This window comes from Pithys albifrons, chromosome 2, assembly GCF_047495875.1.
Source record: "Pithys albifrons albifrons isolate INPA30051 chromosome 2, PitAlb_v1, whole genome shotgun sequence".
In the NCBI taxonomy this organism is placed as follows: domain Eukaryota; kingdom Metazoa; phylum Chordata; class Aves; order Passeriformes; family Thamnophilidae; genus Pithys; species Pithys albifrons.
This window is the reverse complement of record NC_092459.1, coordinates 74,916,133-74,931,675: the sequence shown is the minus strand read 5'-3', so window position 1 is coordinate 74,931,675 and position 15,543 is coordinate 74,916,133. Positions and strand designations below refer to the sequence as shown.

Sequence of the window (15,543 nt, the reverse complement as noted above, 5' to 3'; positions counted from 1 at the left end):
GCCTAAACCTAGTATTTCTGACATATCTCATATACCTGTAGTTAAAGAAAAACTCTCATTAAACCTACATTAAAAATATGCCCACTTTATGCTCTGGACTTAAAACTTGCTTTTAATCCACTTGCCTCTGCCTTTACCACTTTATTTTCCTTCCCTTTAAGAGTAGTGAACAAAGAAATGACTAATCTGAAACTTTTAGTACCCAGCTTTTCCAGTCCATTCACCATTTTGTTGTTGTTGTTGTTAATTGAGCCTTGGATCTTGTTGGTCATATTCTCCTTGAGAGCTTTCATGACCTTGTCCTCTCAGTACTCCTTTTACCTTTCTAATAATTCACTCTGTTTTTCCTTCTCATTTTTCATGTATGTTCCACAAGCACTTGTAGCCTTGGCACACTATTTTTCTCCTACAACTTTCACGTAGTACATTCAATACCCAATGTTCCTCCAAGCCCTAGTGCTATGCCAATTAATTTTAAATCCAGTTCTACAGGAGCGATGATAAGAACCAAACCATTTTAATTGCATACATAAAACCATCTCACTGCAATACAAGCATATTACAGTCTTAACCTCACAACAGCCTGTGAGGAGCAAAAGCATTAGTATTTGCCTTTTATAGTGACAAAGAAAAAATCACTTATCCAAAGTCATGTGAAAGCCTGCGGCAGCCTGAGTTACCAACCAGGGCACTCATTTCACCTTTCTGCCTCCAGATCTGTATATGGGCTCATGTATAATTACACTTCTTGGGCTTTAAAATGGACTTGCTTAACTTACAGGCAGTGCAGACCAATGGCAGGCTGTGTGTCTCACCAGCCCAGCCGATGGAGTGGAAATTTGCTGTCTGTTCACCAAATCATTCTGTGAGAAGATGAGTGGGAGAACCCATCCAGGAGGAATCCTTGCTCTGGCTTATTACAAGGCTCTGGAGCACCAAGCACCATGTTGGGCTGCACTGCAGGGAATGGCAAAATACCCTCCACTTTCATAATATACACCCAAGGCAAGAAAAGGCATGGTTAAGCAGATTGATTGGAGCTAAGATATCAGGAGGAGTCTAGGTCCCCATCTGGCTTCTGACAGTCGATGTGATTATGTTGGGGCTTTTGTCCCTCCACCAGCACTGCTCTGCCAAACCAGCTTCCTCTTCCCTGTCAGGGGCTTTGCCACGTTGATCAAAGAATGGGCCCCAGCTCCTGGCCTCTCCTTGTTTCGACAGCCACATCACTTGCTCCTTCTTTGTGCTTTTTATTTTTTCTTTTATTAATCGGCTTGGCTCTGGCCTTCATTATCACGGAGTTAGGTGGGACACAAGCCACGTGTTCGGAGGGAGCCAGCCCACGTCGCTCCCGCTCTGCCAGCTTTCTGGCAGGGATATATTGGGGCCTGTGGGACTGACAAAACCTGGCCCTCCACTGTGGCCATCGCCGCCGCCATCCTGACTGTCATTCAAGGCGACAGCGCCCGGCTTCCATGTCTCCCCCTGCCCCTCAATGACCTGCGGTGGGCCTGCACCCCCACGGGGCAGCGGGACAGCTCGGTACTGGGGTCAGGGGCACCCACAGACTAGTGACCCATTACCCGCCCAGCGACGGCGGGGCGTCCGAAGCAGCCCGGACCGCTGACATGCCCCCGCAGTCCCGTCGCTGCTGGGAAGGCATCGGAGGGAGGCGACAGGCCCATCCATTCGCCGGGAACGCGGCGTTGCCGCTCAGCCCCCCGGCAGCGTCGCGGAGGACGCGGCCAGCCCCGGCTCAGCGGCCCCGCCCGCCTGGCCCCGCCCGCCTGACGCGCCGGCGGCGCTGGCGGGCTGGAAGTGGCGTACGTGCACAGCGGGCCGCTGGAGTGGCGCCTCCTCCTCCTCGCCCGGCACAGCGGCGGAGGCGCAGCGGGGACAGGCGGCGGCCGCGCCGTCCGCGCTGCACCGGGCACAGAGGCCGGCGGGCAGCGCAAGGCAGCCCCGCAGCGCGCCAGCCCGCGCCCCCTCGGCCGCTCCGCCGCTGGCGGGGCGGCGATGAGGCGGTGCTAAGCGGCGGTAGCGGCGCAGGGAGGGCGGCGGGGCCCCCGCGCCCCGGCCGCCCCAGAGGAGGCCGCGGGCCGGCGGAGGCGGAGGGCGGCGGGGCCCGCGGCGGAGCCGGAGCCGGAGTTGGGCGGCCATGATGCAGTGAGCGCTCCCTCCCCGCGCGGCCGGGCGGGGGCCGCGGTAGCGCCGCTCCCGCCCGCCTCCTTACATAACACAGCCCCGCGGCGCAGCGGCTGCGGCCGCACCACCAGCGCCATGGCGAATGACAGCGGCGGCGGCGCCGGCCAGGGCGAGGGCAGCGGCGGCGGCAGCGGCAGCAACAACAGCAGCAGCAGTAGCAGCAGCGAGCGAGATCGACAGTACTGCGAACTGTGCGGGAAGATGGAGAACCTGCTGCGGTGCGGGCGCTGCCGCAGCTCCTTCTACTGCAGCAAGGAGCACCAGCGCCAGGACTGGAAGAAGCACAAGCTCATCTGCCGTGGCGGGGGCGCGGCGGCGGCGGGCGCGGCAGGGGGCGCTGCAGAGCCCCGCGGCGGGCACCCCCCGCCCCGCGCCCACGGCGGGGCCGCGGCGGGCGGCGAAGGCCGGGTCGGGGCCGGGACCGGCAAGGGCGCAGCGCCGCCGTCCCCGGAGGGCCCCGCCGAGGCCGCCCAGCTGACCAACAACCATGTCGCCGCCGCCGCAGCTGCCGGCGGTGAGGCGGAGGCCCCGGCTGCAGCCCAGTCCCCGTCGCCCTCCGCGGAGGCGGTGCTGCTATACCGGGACAAGTCGAACCTGTACCCGGGCGGCGTGCAGGCGGGACCCGGCGGGGCCGCGCTGCGCCCCAACGGGCAGACGAAGTCGCTGGTGCCGCAGCGGCTGGCGCTGGAGTACATCGTGCCCTGCATGAACAAGCACGGCATCTGCGTGGTGGACGACTTTCTCGGCAAGGAGCTGGGCGGGCTGGTGGCCGAGGAGGTGCGGGCGCTGCACCACACCGGGCGCTTCACCGACGGGCAGCTCGTCAGCCAGAAGAGCGACTCCTCCAAGGACATCCGCGGCGACAAGATCACCTGGGTGGAGGGTAAAGAGCCGGGCTGCCAGACCATCCGGCTACTCATGAACAGCATGGACGATCTCATCCGGCACTGCAACGGCAAGCTAGGCAACTACAAAATCAACGGCAGGACGAAAGTGAGTGTGGGCGGGAGGGACCCCGCGGCGACCCCCGGCCCTGCCGCCGTGCGGGGCTGCGGCCGAGGGGGCGGGAGCGGGGCCGCGGAGCCGGCGCTTCCCCGGGCGCGGCCGTGTGTGCGCGCACGTGTACGGGTGCGTGCGGGTCCGCACGTCCGTCCGTCTGTCTGTGCGGGGCTGTGTGTGTGCACTCGCTGCCGCTTGGCTCCCAGGAGCCCACTCATACTCCTGAGTCCTTCCTAGTGCTGGGCTACCGTGTCCACTTCTGGGCTCCTCGGTACAAGAAAGGCAAGGAGCTGCCGGGGAGGGTCCAGCGGAGGCCACAAAGATCATTAGGGGGCTGAAGCATCTCTCTTGTGAGGAGAGACTGCGGGAGCTGTGCCTGTTTAGTCTAGAGAAGACTTCTAGGGGATCTCGTTAATGCATATACATATCTCAAAATCGGGTGCCAAGAGGATGGTACCAGACTCTTTTCGGTAGTGCCCAGTGACAGGACGAGGAGCAGTGGCCATAAACTAAAACACAAGAAGTTCAACCTCAGTATGAGGAAGAACTTTTCATTGAGGGTACCAGAGCACTGGAAGAGGCTGCCCAGGGAGTTCGTGGAGTCTTGCTGTCTGGAAACATTCAAAACCCACCTGGACCTGTTCCTGTGTAACCTGCTCTAGGTGACACTGCCTTGGCAGGGGGGTTGGACTGGATGATCTCCAGAGGCCCTTTCCAACCCTACGCAGTTTTGGTTCTGTGACGCCGGGCCAGCCACGGCAGGATTCGCAGTTCCAGGGCGCCCGGGCCGCAGCCTCGTCGGTGGGCGGGTGTTGTCCTGCGCTCAGCCCGGGGCTTTCTCTCGGCCGGGAACGGGTGAAAGGGTTTGGTTGCCTCTTCACTATTCTAGAGCAGGAATATAAGGCGATCTCATATCCGCGCGTTTTGTTAAAATACTTCACTTGGAATCTTACCTGCTAGGTGATGAGTATTGAAATGCAAGTTTTCTTGTGGTCTTCTGGAGAAGAGGAGGTGTAGAGGTGACCTCATCACTGTCTATAACTACCTGAAGGGAAGTTCTGGCCAGGTGGGGCTTGGTCTCTTCTCCCAGGCACTCAGCAATAGGACAAGGGGGCACGGGCTCAAGCTCTGCCAGGGGAAATTTAAGTTACATATCAGAAGAAAATTCTTTCCAGAGAGAGTAATCAGGCATTGGAATGGCCTGCCCAGAGAGGTGGTGGATTCACCATCCCCGGGGGTTTTTAAACTTGAGATTGGACGTGACACTGAGTGCCATGATCTGGTAAATGGACTGGAGTTGGACCAAGGGTTGGGCTTGATGATCTTGGAGGTCTTTTCCAACCCAATCGATTCTATGATTCTATGAAAAAACGGGTAAGGGTGCTGTGATGGGCTCCATAAAGGTGTGGGTGGCACGTGCAGGGCACTGTGCGAAGCCTCCCGGCAGCGGCGCTGGCTGGGCAGCGTGGAGCAACCTGCGTGTAGCGTTTGCAGGCTTGCATGAAGGGACCACGTTTTGCTAAGCCTTGGGTTAGGAGGTGGCGTGCCAGGTGCTGGACTTAAAATGTGGGTAAAGAGACCTGCATCAGTGAGCTGCAGTGGCACAATAATAAACCTGTGAGTTACAGTGCAGCCGTCTGGCAGTGGTGCTGCAGGTGGGCAGCAGAGTCACAGCCGTAAGGAGCAGTACGGCTTCGGGCTGAGATTTTTCTGTTTTACTGTCATCAAGTCTCTTTTCCGCAAAAAATCTTACTCCTCAGCTCTATTTTGAGACCAGAGAACTGAGTCAAAATCTCCCGTTGTATTAGCCTAATTTGAAATTCCCTTCCAGCCCTTTAAATAAAATTCTGGCCCTTGGTAGAGGACTAGTAATGAATATTCATCAATATCTTTTCAGTTAAAAAAAAAAGAGGGGTGAAGCCCTTCACACTTTGCTACCTCTATTAAAACATAAGGAGACTAGTGAATTAGTAGGAGCCATCCCACCGAGGTGGGTGCTCTGTCACAGACGGACTGTTGTTGTTGCAGCTGCAGAATCTCAGCTGGTAGGAAGCTGCCGGAGGGAGGAAGGGAGAAACTGGAAGGCAAAAAACAGTCCTGGATTTGTTCAGGGCACGGGAAACTCCCGTGATAAAGAAAAGTGGGTGGGAATTTATTTTTTTTAAATTTTAAATGCTGTTTTTGCGTACCTTCGGTTAAACCAGTACTGTGCTAAAACTTTTTAACAGGAGTGTGACCTAGGGTCGTCATAGATCACTGTGGCACTTTACTAAGCCAACTTATTTTTCAGACAGTCTTAAATCTCTTAAAGACTTCAAACTTGTACTCGAAAAATATCAATGGTTTTGTTGGGTTTCAGTTTTATGCAGCAAAGAGGAATATCACATCTGTTTTTGTCTGCAGTGGTGTGCTTCTGTTAAGAATATGTGCCAGGGCTTTTGGAGTTGTAATCCTGAATCATGTGTACATTTCCTAGACTACTGTATTTTACATTTCTACTCTTGCTGATTGTGAAAGATAGAGAAAAATCTCTTCAGATGTCATGCTTTTGTGGAGCCACAGCAAAGCAGTGAGGTTGTTTAACCTCACCTGGTTTTTAATCAGGGATGAAATCTCTTGGTATCAGGGAGATCAGAACTAAGTGCAGGGATCAGATCAGTAAAGGTGCAGTACTTGGCTCCTTGGTGGTACAGAAATGCATTGCTTTCTGTTTTCTCACCTTCGCTTGCTTATTTCCCCACAAAAATCAGTGCTTTTAGTGCACAGGAAAGCTCAGTGCCTTAAAATTTCAACAAAAGTAGAATGAAAACTGTCAGTCACTCTCATAGAATCACCCCAGAATTGAATAAACTGAAGCAGATGATACCTAGAGATACCACTTAAAATAACTTGTATACCTGTTGGTGCTGTTGGCATTGAACTTGCCATCACTTCTATAAAGTGTCTAGAAGCAGTTTATGAAAATGAGAAAAGAAATGGGTTTGAGATGTACACTGTGCATCTCTTAGCTTGTAAACCTACCTGTCAAGGGAAAAGCTATGTTGTTTTAATAGAATCTAATTCAAACTGATTTACATTCACCAGAGCCAGTCTCTTAAGGTGAAGGACATGAAATAAGGTAAAATGTTAAGTGTGAGAAACCTGAAATTTTACAGTTGAAAGTCTCTGGTAGATGTTTTCTCTAGACTAACTGGGTTACCTGGAACTGATCTACTTAAGCTGATGTGGTTCTGCTTGGTCCTAACTGTCAGCAGATGACTCTCCAGCCAGAAAGGTATCTATATAGCAGTAGGTGTAAACTAGAGAAGTACCTCTGAGGTGTGTGGAGACTATAGCAGCAGGTATAAGAGAATGGCTTACCATCTACTCATCTTGGAAGTCCTGAATTACTGCATTCCTTGCTTTTGTTCTCTTCCCAGATTCTGCTTCGTTCTTTTCCCTAACAGATGGTGGTACATACTTGCATACATGAGCTGCAGTGTCGTTCTCCTGCTTCCTGTTATTTTCTAGTTTTTTCTTCTTTCATCTCTTCACAAAATACTCTCTTTTTTTCCTTTCTCTTATCACTTGCCACACTTGTATGTGCATGCATTTCTGTTTCCTGCCTGTCCTGTGGAGGTATAAATGTGCTCATCTAAGTCAGGAAAAGAAATGTCTTGAATCTCACCCAGGTGAGAAGGTTTTTCCTCCTTCTCCACAAAGAGGCTGAGAAGGGGTTAAGGGAGGGGATAGCTTTATGATTCTTTTGCTGTTTCGCTTTCCTCTCTTGTGTACTCTGCAGATTTGAAGCTTGCATCCTTCACTGGTCTTGCAATAACAGTGTGACTTCCTAGTCATGAACTGGGTTCCTAATAATCACGGTATAACCGGACATCTGATCCATCAGCTATTCCTGTTTGAGCCCTCTGTTAAACCAGTGCCACCCATCTCCTAAACCCTACCCTATGCCTTTTCTTGGAAGGAGATTTAATAGACAGTTTGACAGGCCCTGTTACATCCCTTTGATTTTTTTCTTCATTCCTATGCCTTGAAACATGTCAGAAGACTCACTGTTCAGATTGCTGCATTTTAATGCTCTCCTGTCTTTACCAGTAGGCCCGTGGCATCTGCTGCTTCTCGGCCACGAGTAGCTTAAAAATTTGCTTTATTTATTATACATCATGCAAGCTTGCTTTTCTGATTTTTCTTGTAATTACTCATCTCTTACTCTCTCCCCACCTCCAATCTCAAAATAAATTGTCCTGATTGGAAGTACTTCAACTGCTGTACATAATTTCCTGTGTGCTCATCAGTTTTCAGTGTGAGCATCCTGGAGTTTTCTGAAGACCTAGAGGACTCTGGATTCAGACTAATCTGAAGGTGCCCTTTTAAATTAGATTCTTTTGAAGGTAGTAATGCTTTTTCAAAAAAATAATTCTTCAGGAGTGAGTGGATTTCCCATACTCTGCTGTTAGCTTTTCTATAAAGTGGAAATAAGAGGTTGTCTGTTCTTGCCGCTTATTTATATTGCGTCTTTTCTACTAACATGTTGGATTAATGCTACCAAGGAAAACCAAGATTTATGGATGTTCTTTCTGCTGTAGCTTATTCTGCAAAGTGTAATTGTTAGCATATGTGGCAGTAAGAAGACAAATGAAAAACGATAGAGAATAAGGGCTTGGCAACCAAACACGTACTGGAAAGTGATGAGGATGATAACGACAAAATACTGGTCGAAGGAAAGGAAAGTGAACACAGGGACAGGTGTGTGGCTGTGTTGCAGCTCAGGTAAGTCTTGCTGTAATTGTAGCTTAGGAATGTTTGTGAAGTGGGGAGCTCCCTCTCAATTTGCTTGTGGCATGTGCTGTTACTGAGATCCTTCTGTATCACTCTGGAAATTAATTTCGCTGCCACACCTTGAATTTATTTCTTGGTAGAAAACTTAATCATCTCTTTGGTTCCTAGTGAATGACCATATGTGTGGGTTTGAATTTGCCACTGAGTTGTGGGAAGGTGCGGCCAGCTCTCACAGTCTTCCAGTATTAGCTTGAGTTGCTTGTCTGTTGGTTCTTTCCCTGACAGCAATATTTCTGCTGGTGATGGTGTTCTCTTCTAGATGAGTGTGTTGGTCAGTGAAGGATTGTATGGTGATTCATGGATACTCAACAGCCCCCACACAGTTCTTATATCCCTGTTGGAATAGAGCCCTGCCATGCAATGAGTATAGATTTCATTTGTTGTTCCTCATGTACAAACATTTCGGGTCCCAAATGGAAGAGATGATCAGAAGACTGGCTGGGGTCTCTCCTGCAGGGTGTATTTTGATAAGATACAGAGCAGCATCCAGGAAAGACTCCTGTTTACAGCCAACTTGAACATTGCTTCTTCATTCCCCTGTGTGTTAGGTTGTGGTTCCGTGAACACTTAAAGCTGGCGCTGCTGGAGAAGCAGTCACCCTTCTGGGCCAGCACAAGTATTTACATGGCCATCCTGTGAACTGGTTGGGGGAACTGATCCATCTGAAAAATAAACTGGCAAAAGAAGTGCTCCTGGTTCAGTGTTCGGATGTTTGTGCTGGCACAGGGGACTGGCAGATGGTGAGACTTTCTTTCAGCAGCAATGCAAATTTATGCCAGTTTAAAGTGTTTGCCAAACTACAGCCTTAGTTTTACACTTGGAGTCTGATTCCTCCAAAATTTGCCCTGGAAAATTCAAGCACAGTTTAAGAAATCTTTGCTAGCTATGTATTTTTCTCTTTCTTAACCTTTCTTTTCTTTATGTTTACAGTATGAGACTCAGTTCTTGCCAGCAGAAATGCATTCTTCTGTCCTCCAAGAATCTTCCTTGTGACAGTTTTATACAGAAACCTTGCTGGTCTACCCACCAGGTGAACCCACGTAACATGTGCAGTGGAAAACCCTTATTTTCCCCAAAACAAAACTGATTTCCCCCTGCATCCCACAGCTTCAGAGCCAACCTCCTTATGCCTATTGGCTGTCCCTATCCATTATTCTAGAGTTTTATTAGCACCAAAGGTATTCTACCTGAAGAGAAGTTCTAGCCAGGTGGGGGTTGGTCTCCTTCTCCCAGGCACTCAGCAATAGGACAAGGGGGCACGGGCTCAAGCTCTGCCAGGGGAAATTTAAGTTGCATATCAGAAAGAAATTCTTTCCAGAGAGAGTAATCAGCCATTGGAATGGCCTGCCCAGAGAGGTGGTGGATTCACCATCCCTGGAGGTTTTTAAACTGAGATTGGACATGGCACTGAGTGCCATGATCTGGTAAATGGACTGGAGTTGGACTAAGGGTTGGGCTTGATGATCTTGGAGGTCTTTTCCAACCCAATTGATTCTATGATTCTATGATTCTTGAATTCTCTGTTTCAAGACAAGAGCTGAACTGGCATCCCCTGCACTGAACAGTGTGCTGCAACTTTCTTCTTTTTGCTGCTGGTGAGGAAGGTCCCTGCTCAGCCCCATCTCTTCATGCCCCACCCACTTCTTCTGCTTCAGGGGTTCTGTCTGAAATAGGCACTTCCAGCACTATTTCACATTTCATGTCCCTTTCCTCTCTTTTGCCTGGTGCATTAGGATAGCTCTATGAAATTCTGGGTTATTTTGTTGCTTGCTTTTTCCATCATTTTTGAGTGTAACTAGAGTTTGGTTTTGAGAGGAGATAAGGAACCTGTAACATTGTAGTTTGTGCACATCTGTGATTTCAGTATGCTGTGGGTAATTAATCTTTCCTGTCAGTGGTATCAATGATTTAATGACTGTGTAGCTGCTTTGATGTTCAGTGCTGTCTCTCCTGCACAGAATGGGCTTTATTCAATACTGCCCAGAAATCCAGCGGGATGCTTCTCGTGATAGCTATGCAGCTTGAGAGGAAGAGCTGACTTCCCTCCGCTGTGGCCTCTTGGACTGAAATTCCTTGGAAGTGATGTCCTGCCAAGTCATAGGACTGTCTGAACAGCAGTTCTCAGATCTCTGGGTTGGTTGTATCAGTAACCTTGACTGACTGAGAGATGTTTTCCCTTTTTCTAGGTGATGCTTAATTTCTGAGTAGGTTACCAGCTATTTCCTGCAAAAAACCCAGCAGCATGTTATTCACTTCCATTGTATTTACTGTGTTCATGGTGTTTGTAATTCAGTTGTGTTTAGACTGTCGTGGTTAATATCTGACAGCTTTTAGGTGGAACAGGCTAGGTTGCTATCGGAATTTTGCAGGATGCCGTCTGTATAGTTGCTACCGTCTTATTTTGTACTGAGTACTAGTGTGTATGTTTGGACCTCTAGGTATATACATAGTGTACTTGGAGTTTAAATAAAGGCTTTCTGCTGCAGCAGAAAGGAAACTTGTTATAAAAGGGAAATGGATACTCTGTATAGGATAAAAATTTCTTCTGGCCCATCCAGAGACTAAATCATTTTTCTTTAGACTCCTTGGAGAGCTCTTTTACAATGACAGCACTTTTTCACTGCAGAAATTCACTTTGGAACTGTTGTGAACAGGTGGAATAATTAATTCTTCAGTGGGACACTCATAGAGTTCTCTGGTTCTTGTGCTGCAGAAAATGCAAGGATTGTATAAGTGGTTTTTGGACATAAACTTACTCAGAATATATCAATTCAAGATCTTTATTCATTAACAGGTTTTTCACACTGCACTAAGACAGTAATATTTTTGAAGTATTTTCAGTTAACGGAACAGTTGAAGTTATTTGACTTTGCAGCTACTACTAAGTTTAATGGTCATTATTTATGATACCCTTTTTGTCTTCCACATTTGTGACTTCTTACTTATACCCCTCAAAAGAAGGACTAATGGTAGTCTTTGAGACTTTTTGAAAAAGTCATTTGGTGCTCATTAAATCCTTGTAAACTCCTTCCAGTTTCTGAAGATTGTTGGCTAATGATGGGTGGTCATGCATGTTTTCAGAGCAGGCTTGTGCCAGAATTAGCTGGTAAGTGGCAGTCATAAGCTTCTGGTCCAAAAGGAATCCACTCTGGTGTTCCAGGGCAGTGTCTGTCAAAAATAGAGCAATGCTTTTGTGCACGTAACAGCTGCTTACACTTGAAGACTTTCTTGTTCTTTGGTATTTAACTTAAAACTGCTCAAGAGTATTTTTGTTAGCATATGATGTTATAAATAGGAATCTGGTATAAATGTGCGTGCCTGCACGTCTGTGTGGACACTGTGTGTGGAGGCAGGGCAGTTACTGATACGTGTGCATAGTGCTCCAACAAAGAGATGATGTCCATACCTGTAGGATAATTCATCAGGCCTAAAGAACAAGGTTATTTAACACCCAAGGATTAATTTTACACATTAATTTAGGGTCAGACTAGCTTAGAGCACATAGTTTGACCATGAAGGCATTCCGGACTGTACAAATTATGTATGACTGACGAGATGCTGCGATGTGGCCCCAGCGTGCTGCTGTGAGAGCAGAACCCAAGATTGCCTTGTTTCAGCAAAACCAAACATATGTTGAAAATGATACAAAGGTGAACACAGTGAGGCAGTTCAGGAGGCTGTTTTCCCTTTTGGTCCTAACAGGTTGGAGGAATCGTTGCATTAGTTGTCAGATGACATTGAAGTTATAAAGTGCCATAAGCTGGCTGAAGACTTGAGAGGTTTGTGTGTATTTGCTTGTTTTGGTTTTTTTTCCTGGGTTTTGTCTTTTTTTTTAATGTGAATATATTTTAAATCTGTTTACAGTAAGAGCTTGTATTATCAATTCACATTACTTTTTTATGTTGATAGCTTGAAATTCATGGTGAAGTGGCAGCAGCTGCAGATTTCTCTGCTAGGCATAGTCTTGCTGTGGCTTGCTGACCTTGGGGTCTGTTATCATCCTGCTTGCATAGGTCAGAAGGCTGCAGGTAGATAGTTTGAACAATCCTGAAGTTACTAGTCAAATTAAACAAAAAAATTACAATAATACATTAATCCAACTGTTGTGATAATGTGGAATTTAAATTGCTATAGATTAAAACCTTGGTCCATACTAACTTTGAGGCTGGAATCCTCATATGTTTAAGTTCTCTGCACTGTGAAAAAGCCCAGGGATGTGAGAGGTTTCTAAAGCAGTTTATAGTTTGTTAATAACATATCTTTCTTGTTGCTGCTCTCTGTCTTGTTCAAGCATCTGTTCAAGCAGCTAAACCTCGCTATGGATGCCAAGATCCCTCAACAGCTTCTGCTGTATTCGAACAGTGTGTCGTCTGTGCTCTGCTGAAGGCATCGGGCCCTTCCAGTTTCAGTGGTTGCTGCATTGTTTTTCAGGCAGCTGGCATGCAGCCTTGCTGCTGTGAGAAAGGAAGCTGTGGCCAGTTGATAAGGGCATCTTAAACTGACTCAGTTTCAGCTGGCGTACTGGATGATGCCCAGTGAAATAGATGCTCACTTAATGGTACCTCTGTTTGGCTTAACCTTATTTGTGTCTCATTTTAGCCCCTATATGACAGCACATCAGCCAGTCAGTGCCACTCTTCATAGTGGTGGATTTGCTTTTTCAGGTCATAGGGCAAAAGACTGAGAGAGCTAGGGCTATTTCTGCTGGAGAGTAGAAGGTGTGAGGGGACTGATCATACAGGTGTGTACAGATACCTGATGGGAGAAGTGAAGAAGAGGGAGGGGAGCCAGACTCTTCTCAGCGGTGCTCAGTGACGAGGCAGATGCAAGACATTTAATTTAAATGTGAGAAATGCTTTTTCCACTGTGAGGGTGATCAAATGGAGAAGCAGGTTGCCAGAGAGGTTGTGTAGTCTCTTTCCTTGGAGATATTCAAAAGCTGATCACTTCTCACCCAGCCTGCTGTGGGTGACCCAGCTCTTAGCACGTGGCTGGATCACATGATCTCCAGAGGTGTCTGCCAACCTTAGCCTCCTGTGGAAAAAAAAGTGATGCGGTTTGGAGTGGAGGAGATACAAAACAAGCCAGTTTTTGCAGTCAGTTAAAATACTTTTTTCCAACAGTGGCACTGTTGGGATAAGTCCTGCTTATTGCATCTCTGAGTGAAGTGGCCAGAAATCTGTCTTTCTAGTAGTGGTCGTTTGCACCATAAAGGGTCATTGTGGTCAAATATATCAGTAATGTAACTTTTGGAAATATTCCTGCCTTGGATCCCTTTTGGTCATCCAGGTAGTCACTTGTACTAAATCTGTGTTCCTGCCTCTTTCCTGATTTCTCCCAGGTTGCCTGTCAGTTTATGGGTGCCTGTACACATAGCATGGTCCTTTCCTAGCATGGCTTGCAAAGCATGTGTACAGTTCACAAGACTGGTTTAAGAACAAGTTTAAGAAGTTAAAATCAATTACCGGGGGGTGTGTGCGCGCGTTTGTATGTGTGTGTGTGTGTGTGATACTTTCTCTCAAAAATTACAATAGTATTTTAAATTTATAGGTGATTTTGGGGCCACTTTTGTACTGAGAAGGCATAGTGCAGCAGGGATAGGTATCCTTTCTTTGCAAGACAGACAGAAAAGTGAAATATGCTGTTTCAAAGCCACAAACTACCAACAAATGCTTTACTTTATTATTTCACGTATTTTTATTTATGTAGCAAATTTGTTACAAACCTCTGGACAATATTGCTTTCAGTAAGTTTCAGTTTTACTTAAGAAAAATGCCACCTGCTCGTTATTGAAGAAGTTTCAGAGAAGTGTGAGGAGGGAACCTTCAAACAAGTAAGAGTCAGGCTCATATATTTTATTTAGGCTGTTGAATAAAATAAAAACCTGCAGCTCTCAAGTTAAAGTCCTCACCCCCCATGTACCTTCCAGTAATTTTCTTTCCCGTGTCTTGCACACATAAACTTGCTATTCCTGCCCACTTCCATCCTGCCTGTGTTCCCCTGGAGACCTTATTCTGCAGTGGTGGGTTCTTTTTCTGTTGAGGGAGAGAACAGGCAGACTACCCCAGCAGGGGTGCAGAGGACTAGGCTTGCCTCAGTTGCTGTTCTCTACCAGATACTCAGCAGCTGCAGGCACCCTGTCAATGGTCTGTCCTCTGCAGGGGCTGTGCTCAGAAGATAAGAGCCACGTGTTTCTCGGGAGATGCCAGTTTGATCATCTGTGCCATGTATCGAGTTGTGAATTGAAGCCAGATGGAGTTGTGCTCGTCTGAAGTGACCTTCTGTATGAACTACATGCTAGAGCATCCCTGAATTGTAGGTTAAAGCTATGTGGTTTTGAGGACTATTCAGTCTTACTGTAAAAAAAAATAAAATTAAAACCAGTTGTTGTTACTGTTCAAACGCTGAGGACCCACTCTGCTCAAAGACCCACTCTACTCACTTTTTGCACTCTGGCTAATTAGTTTCAGATTCTAACAAGTTGCCTTCTCATGTTTGCTCTGTGGGAGTTCTTCCCTATGAGGTGTCTCCATTTCATACAAGTATTGGTCATGTGTGTTCATACCATTATGTATTTATTGTAAATACTCAGTAATTGGTGTGTACATAAAGCTTCAAGGTGTATATAAACTGATGCTCTTGCCTCCATACACCATCCATCTCTGTTAGTTCACGAGCTCTGAGCCAGAGCTTGCATCTAGACCACTGTTCATAATACATGCAGATAGATGGACATATTTGCCATTAATTTATGTAATCTTGTTTTAAAAGCCATTTGTACTTCTGGCCTCTGCAACATCCTGTAACAGCGAGTCCTGCAGTTTGATTAGGTGGAAAAGGAACTTCCTTTTGTTTGAAACCTACTGATGGTGATTTCAGTGTCTCCTGGACTCTGTATTGTGAAAACTCATTTCCCAGTAGTTTTACTTGTAATGTTTTTTAAAAAAGTCTGGTGTTTGCTTCCATGCATTTTTTCAGTTCCCTCCTAAACTGAAGAACTACAGTGTTTTTAGTGTTTATCCAGTGGATACTGTTCCATGCTTCTAGTCATTCCTGCTGCCCTTCTGTGCAACTTTTCTGCTACTAACATAAGGCAAGCAGAAGCACAGTTTTTAATGTACGAGTATATCACGTGTTTGTGTGCTGGCATGGTGGTATATTCTGTGCCACCTTTCCTTGTTTAGTGATATGACACTGTAGTTGCCTCCTCTGCTGCTCTGAGGTGATGTTCTTAGGAAAACAGCCTATATTTACTACATTTTTTTCTAAAGTGATGTTATCCATTTTGGAAGACATCACTGCATAAGGAAGCTTTTTCTTTTCCCCAGAGGGTATGCCTTTGCACTTACTCTTTCCTGAATTTCACCTGCTATTTTGTTGTCCAAGCATGTGGTATCATTTTACACCATTCTATGTATCTTTCTGCAGCCAGGACTAGGATGGGCTATGCAGCATTTTACTGCATGTAATGTTGTCACTCTGCTGCTCAACTCCTTTTCACAG

General features: G+C 47.2%; 1 protein-coding gene across 1 annotated transcript in view; it reads left to right on the top strand.

The window, feature by feature from the left end:
* Positions 1-1,797: 1,797 nt before the first annotated feature.
* Positions 1,798-15,543, top strand: part of EGLN1 (egl-9 family hypoxia inducible factor 1) — a 38,198-nt gene continuing 24,452 nt past the window's right edge. Inside the window, exon 1 of the mRNA XM_071549545.1 lies at positions 1,798-3,198. Within this exon, the coding sequence (XP_071405646.1) occupies positions 2,281-3,198 (918 nt within the window). The 5' untranslated portion in view covers positions 1,798-2,280. The remainder of the gene's footprint in view (positions 3,199-15,543) is intronic.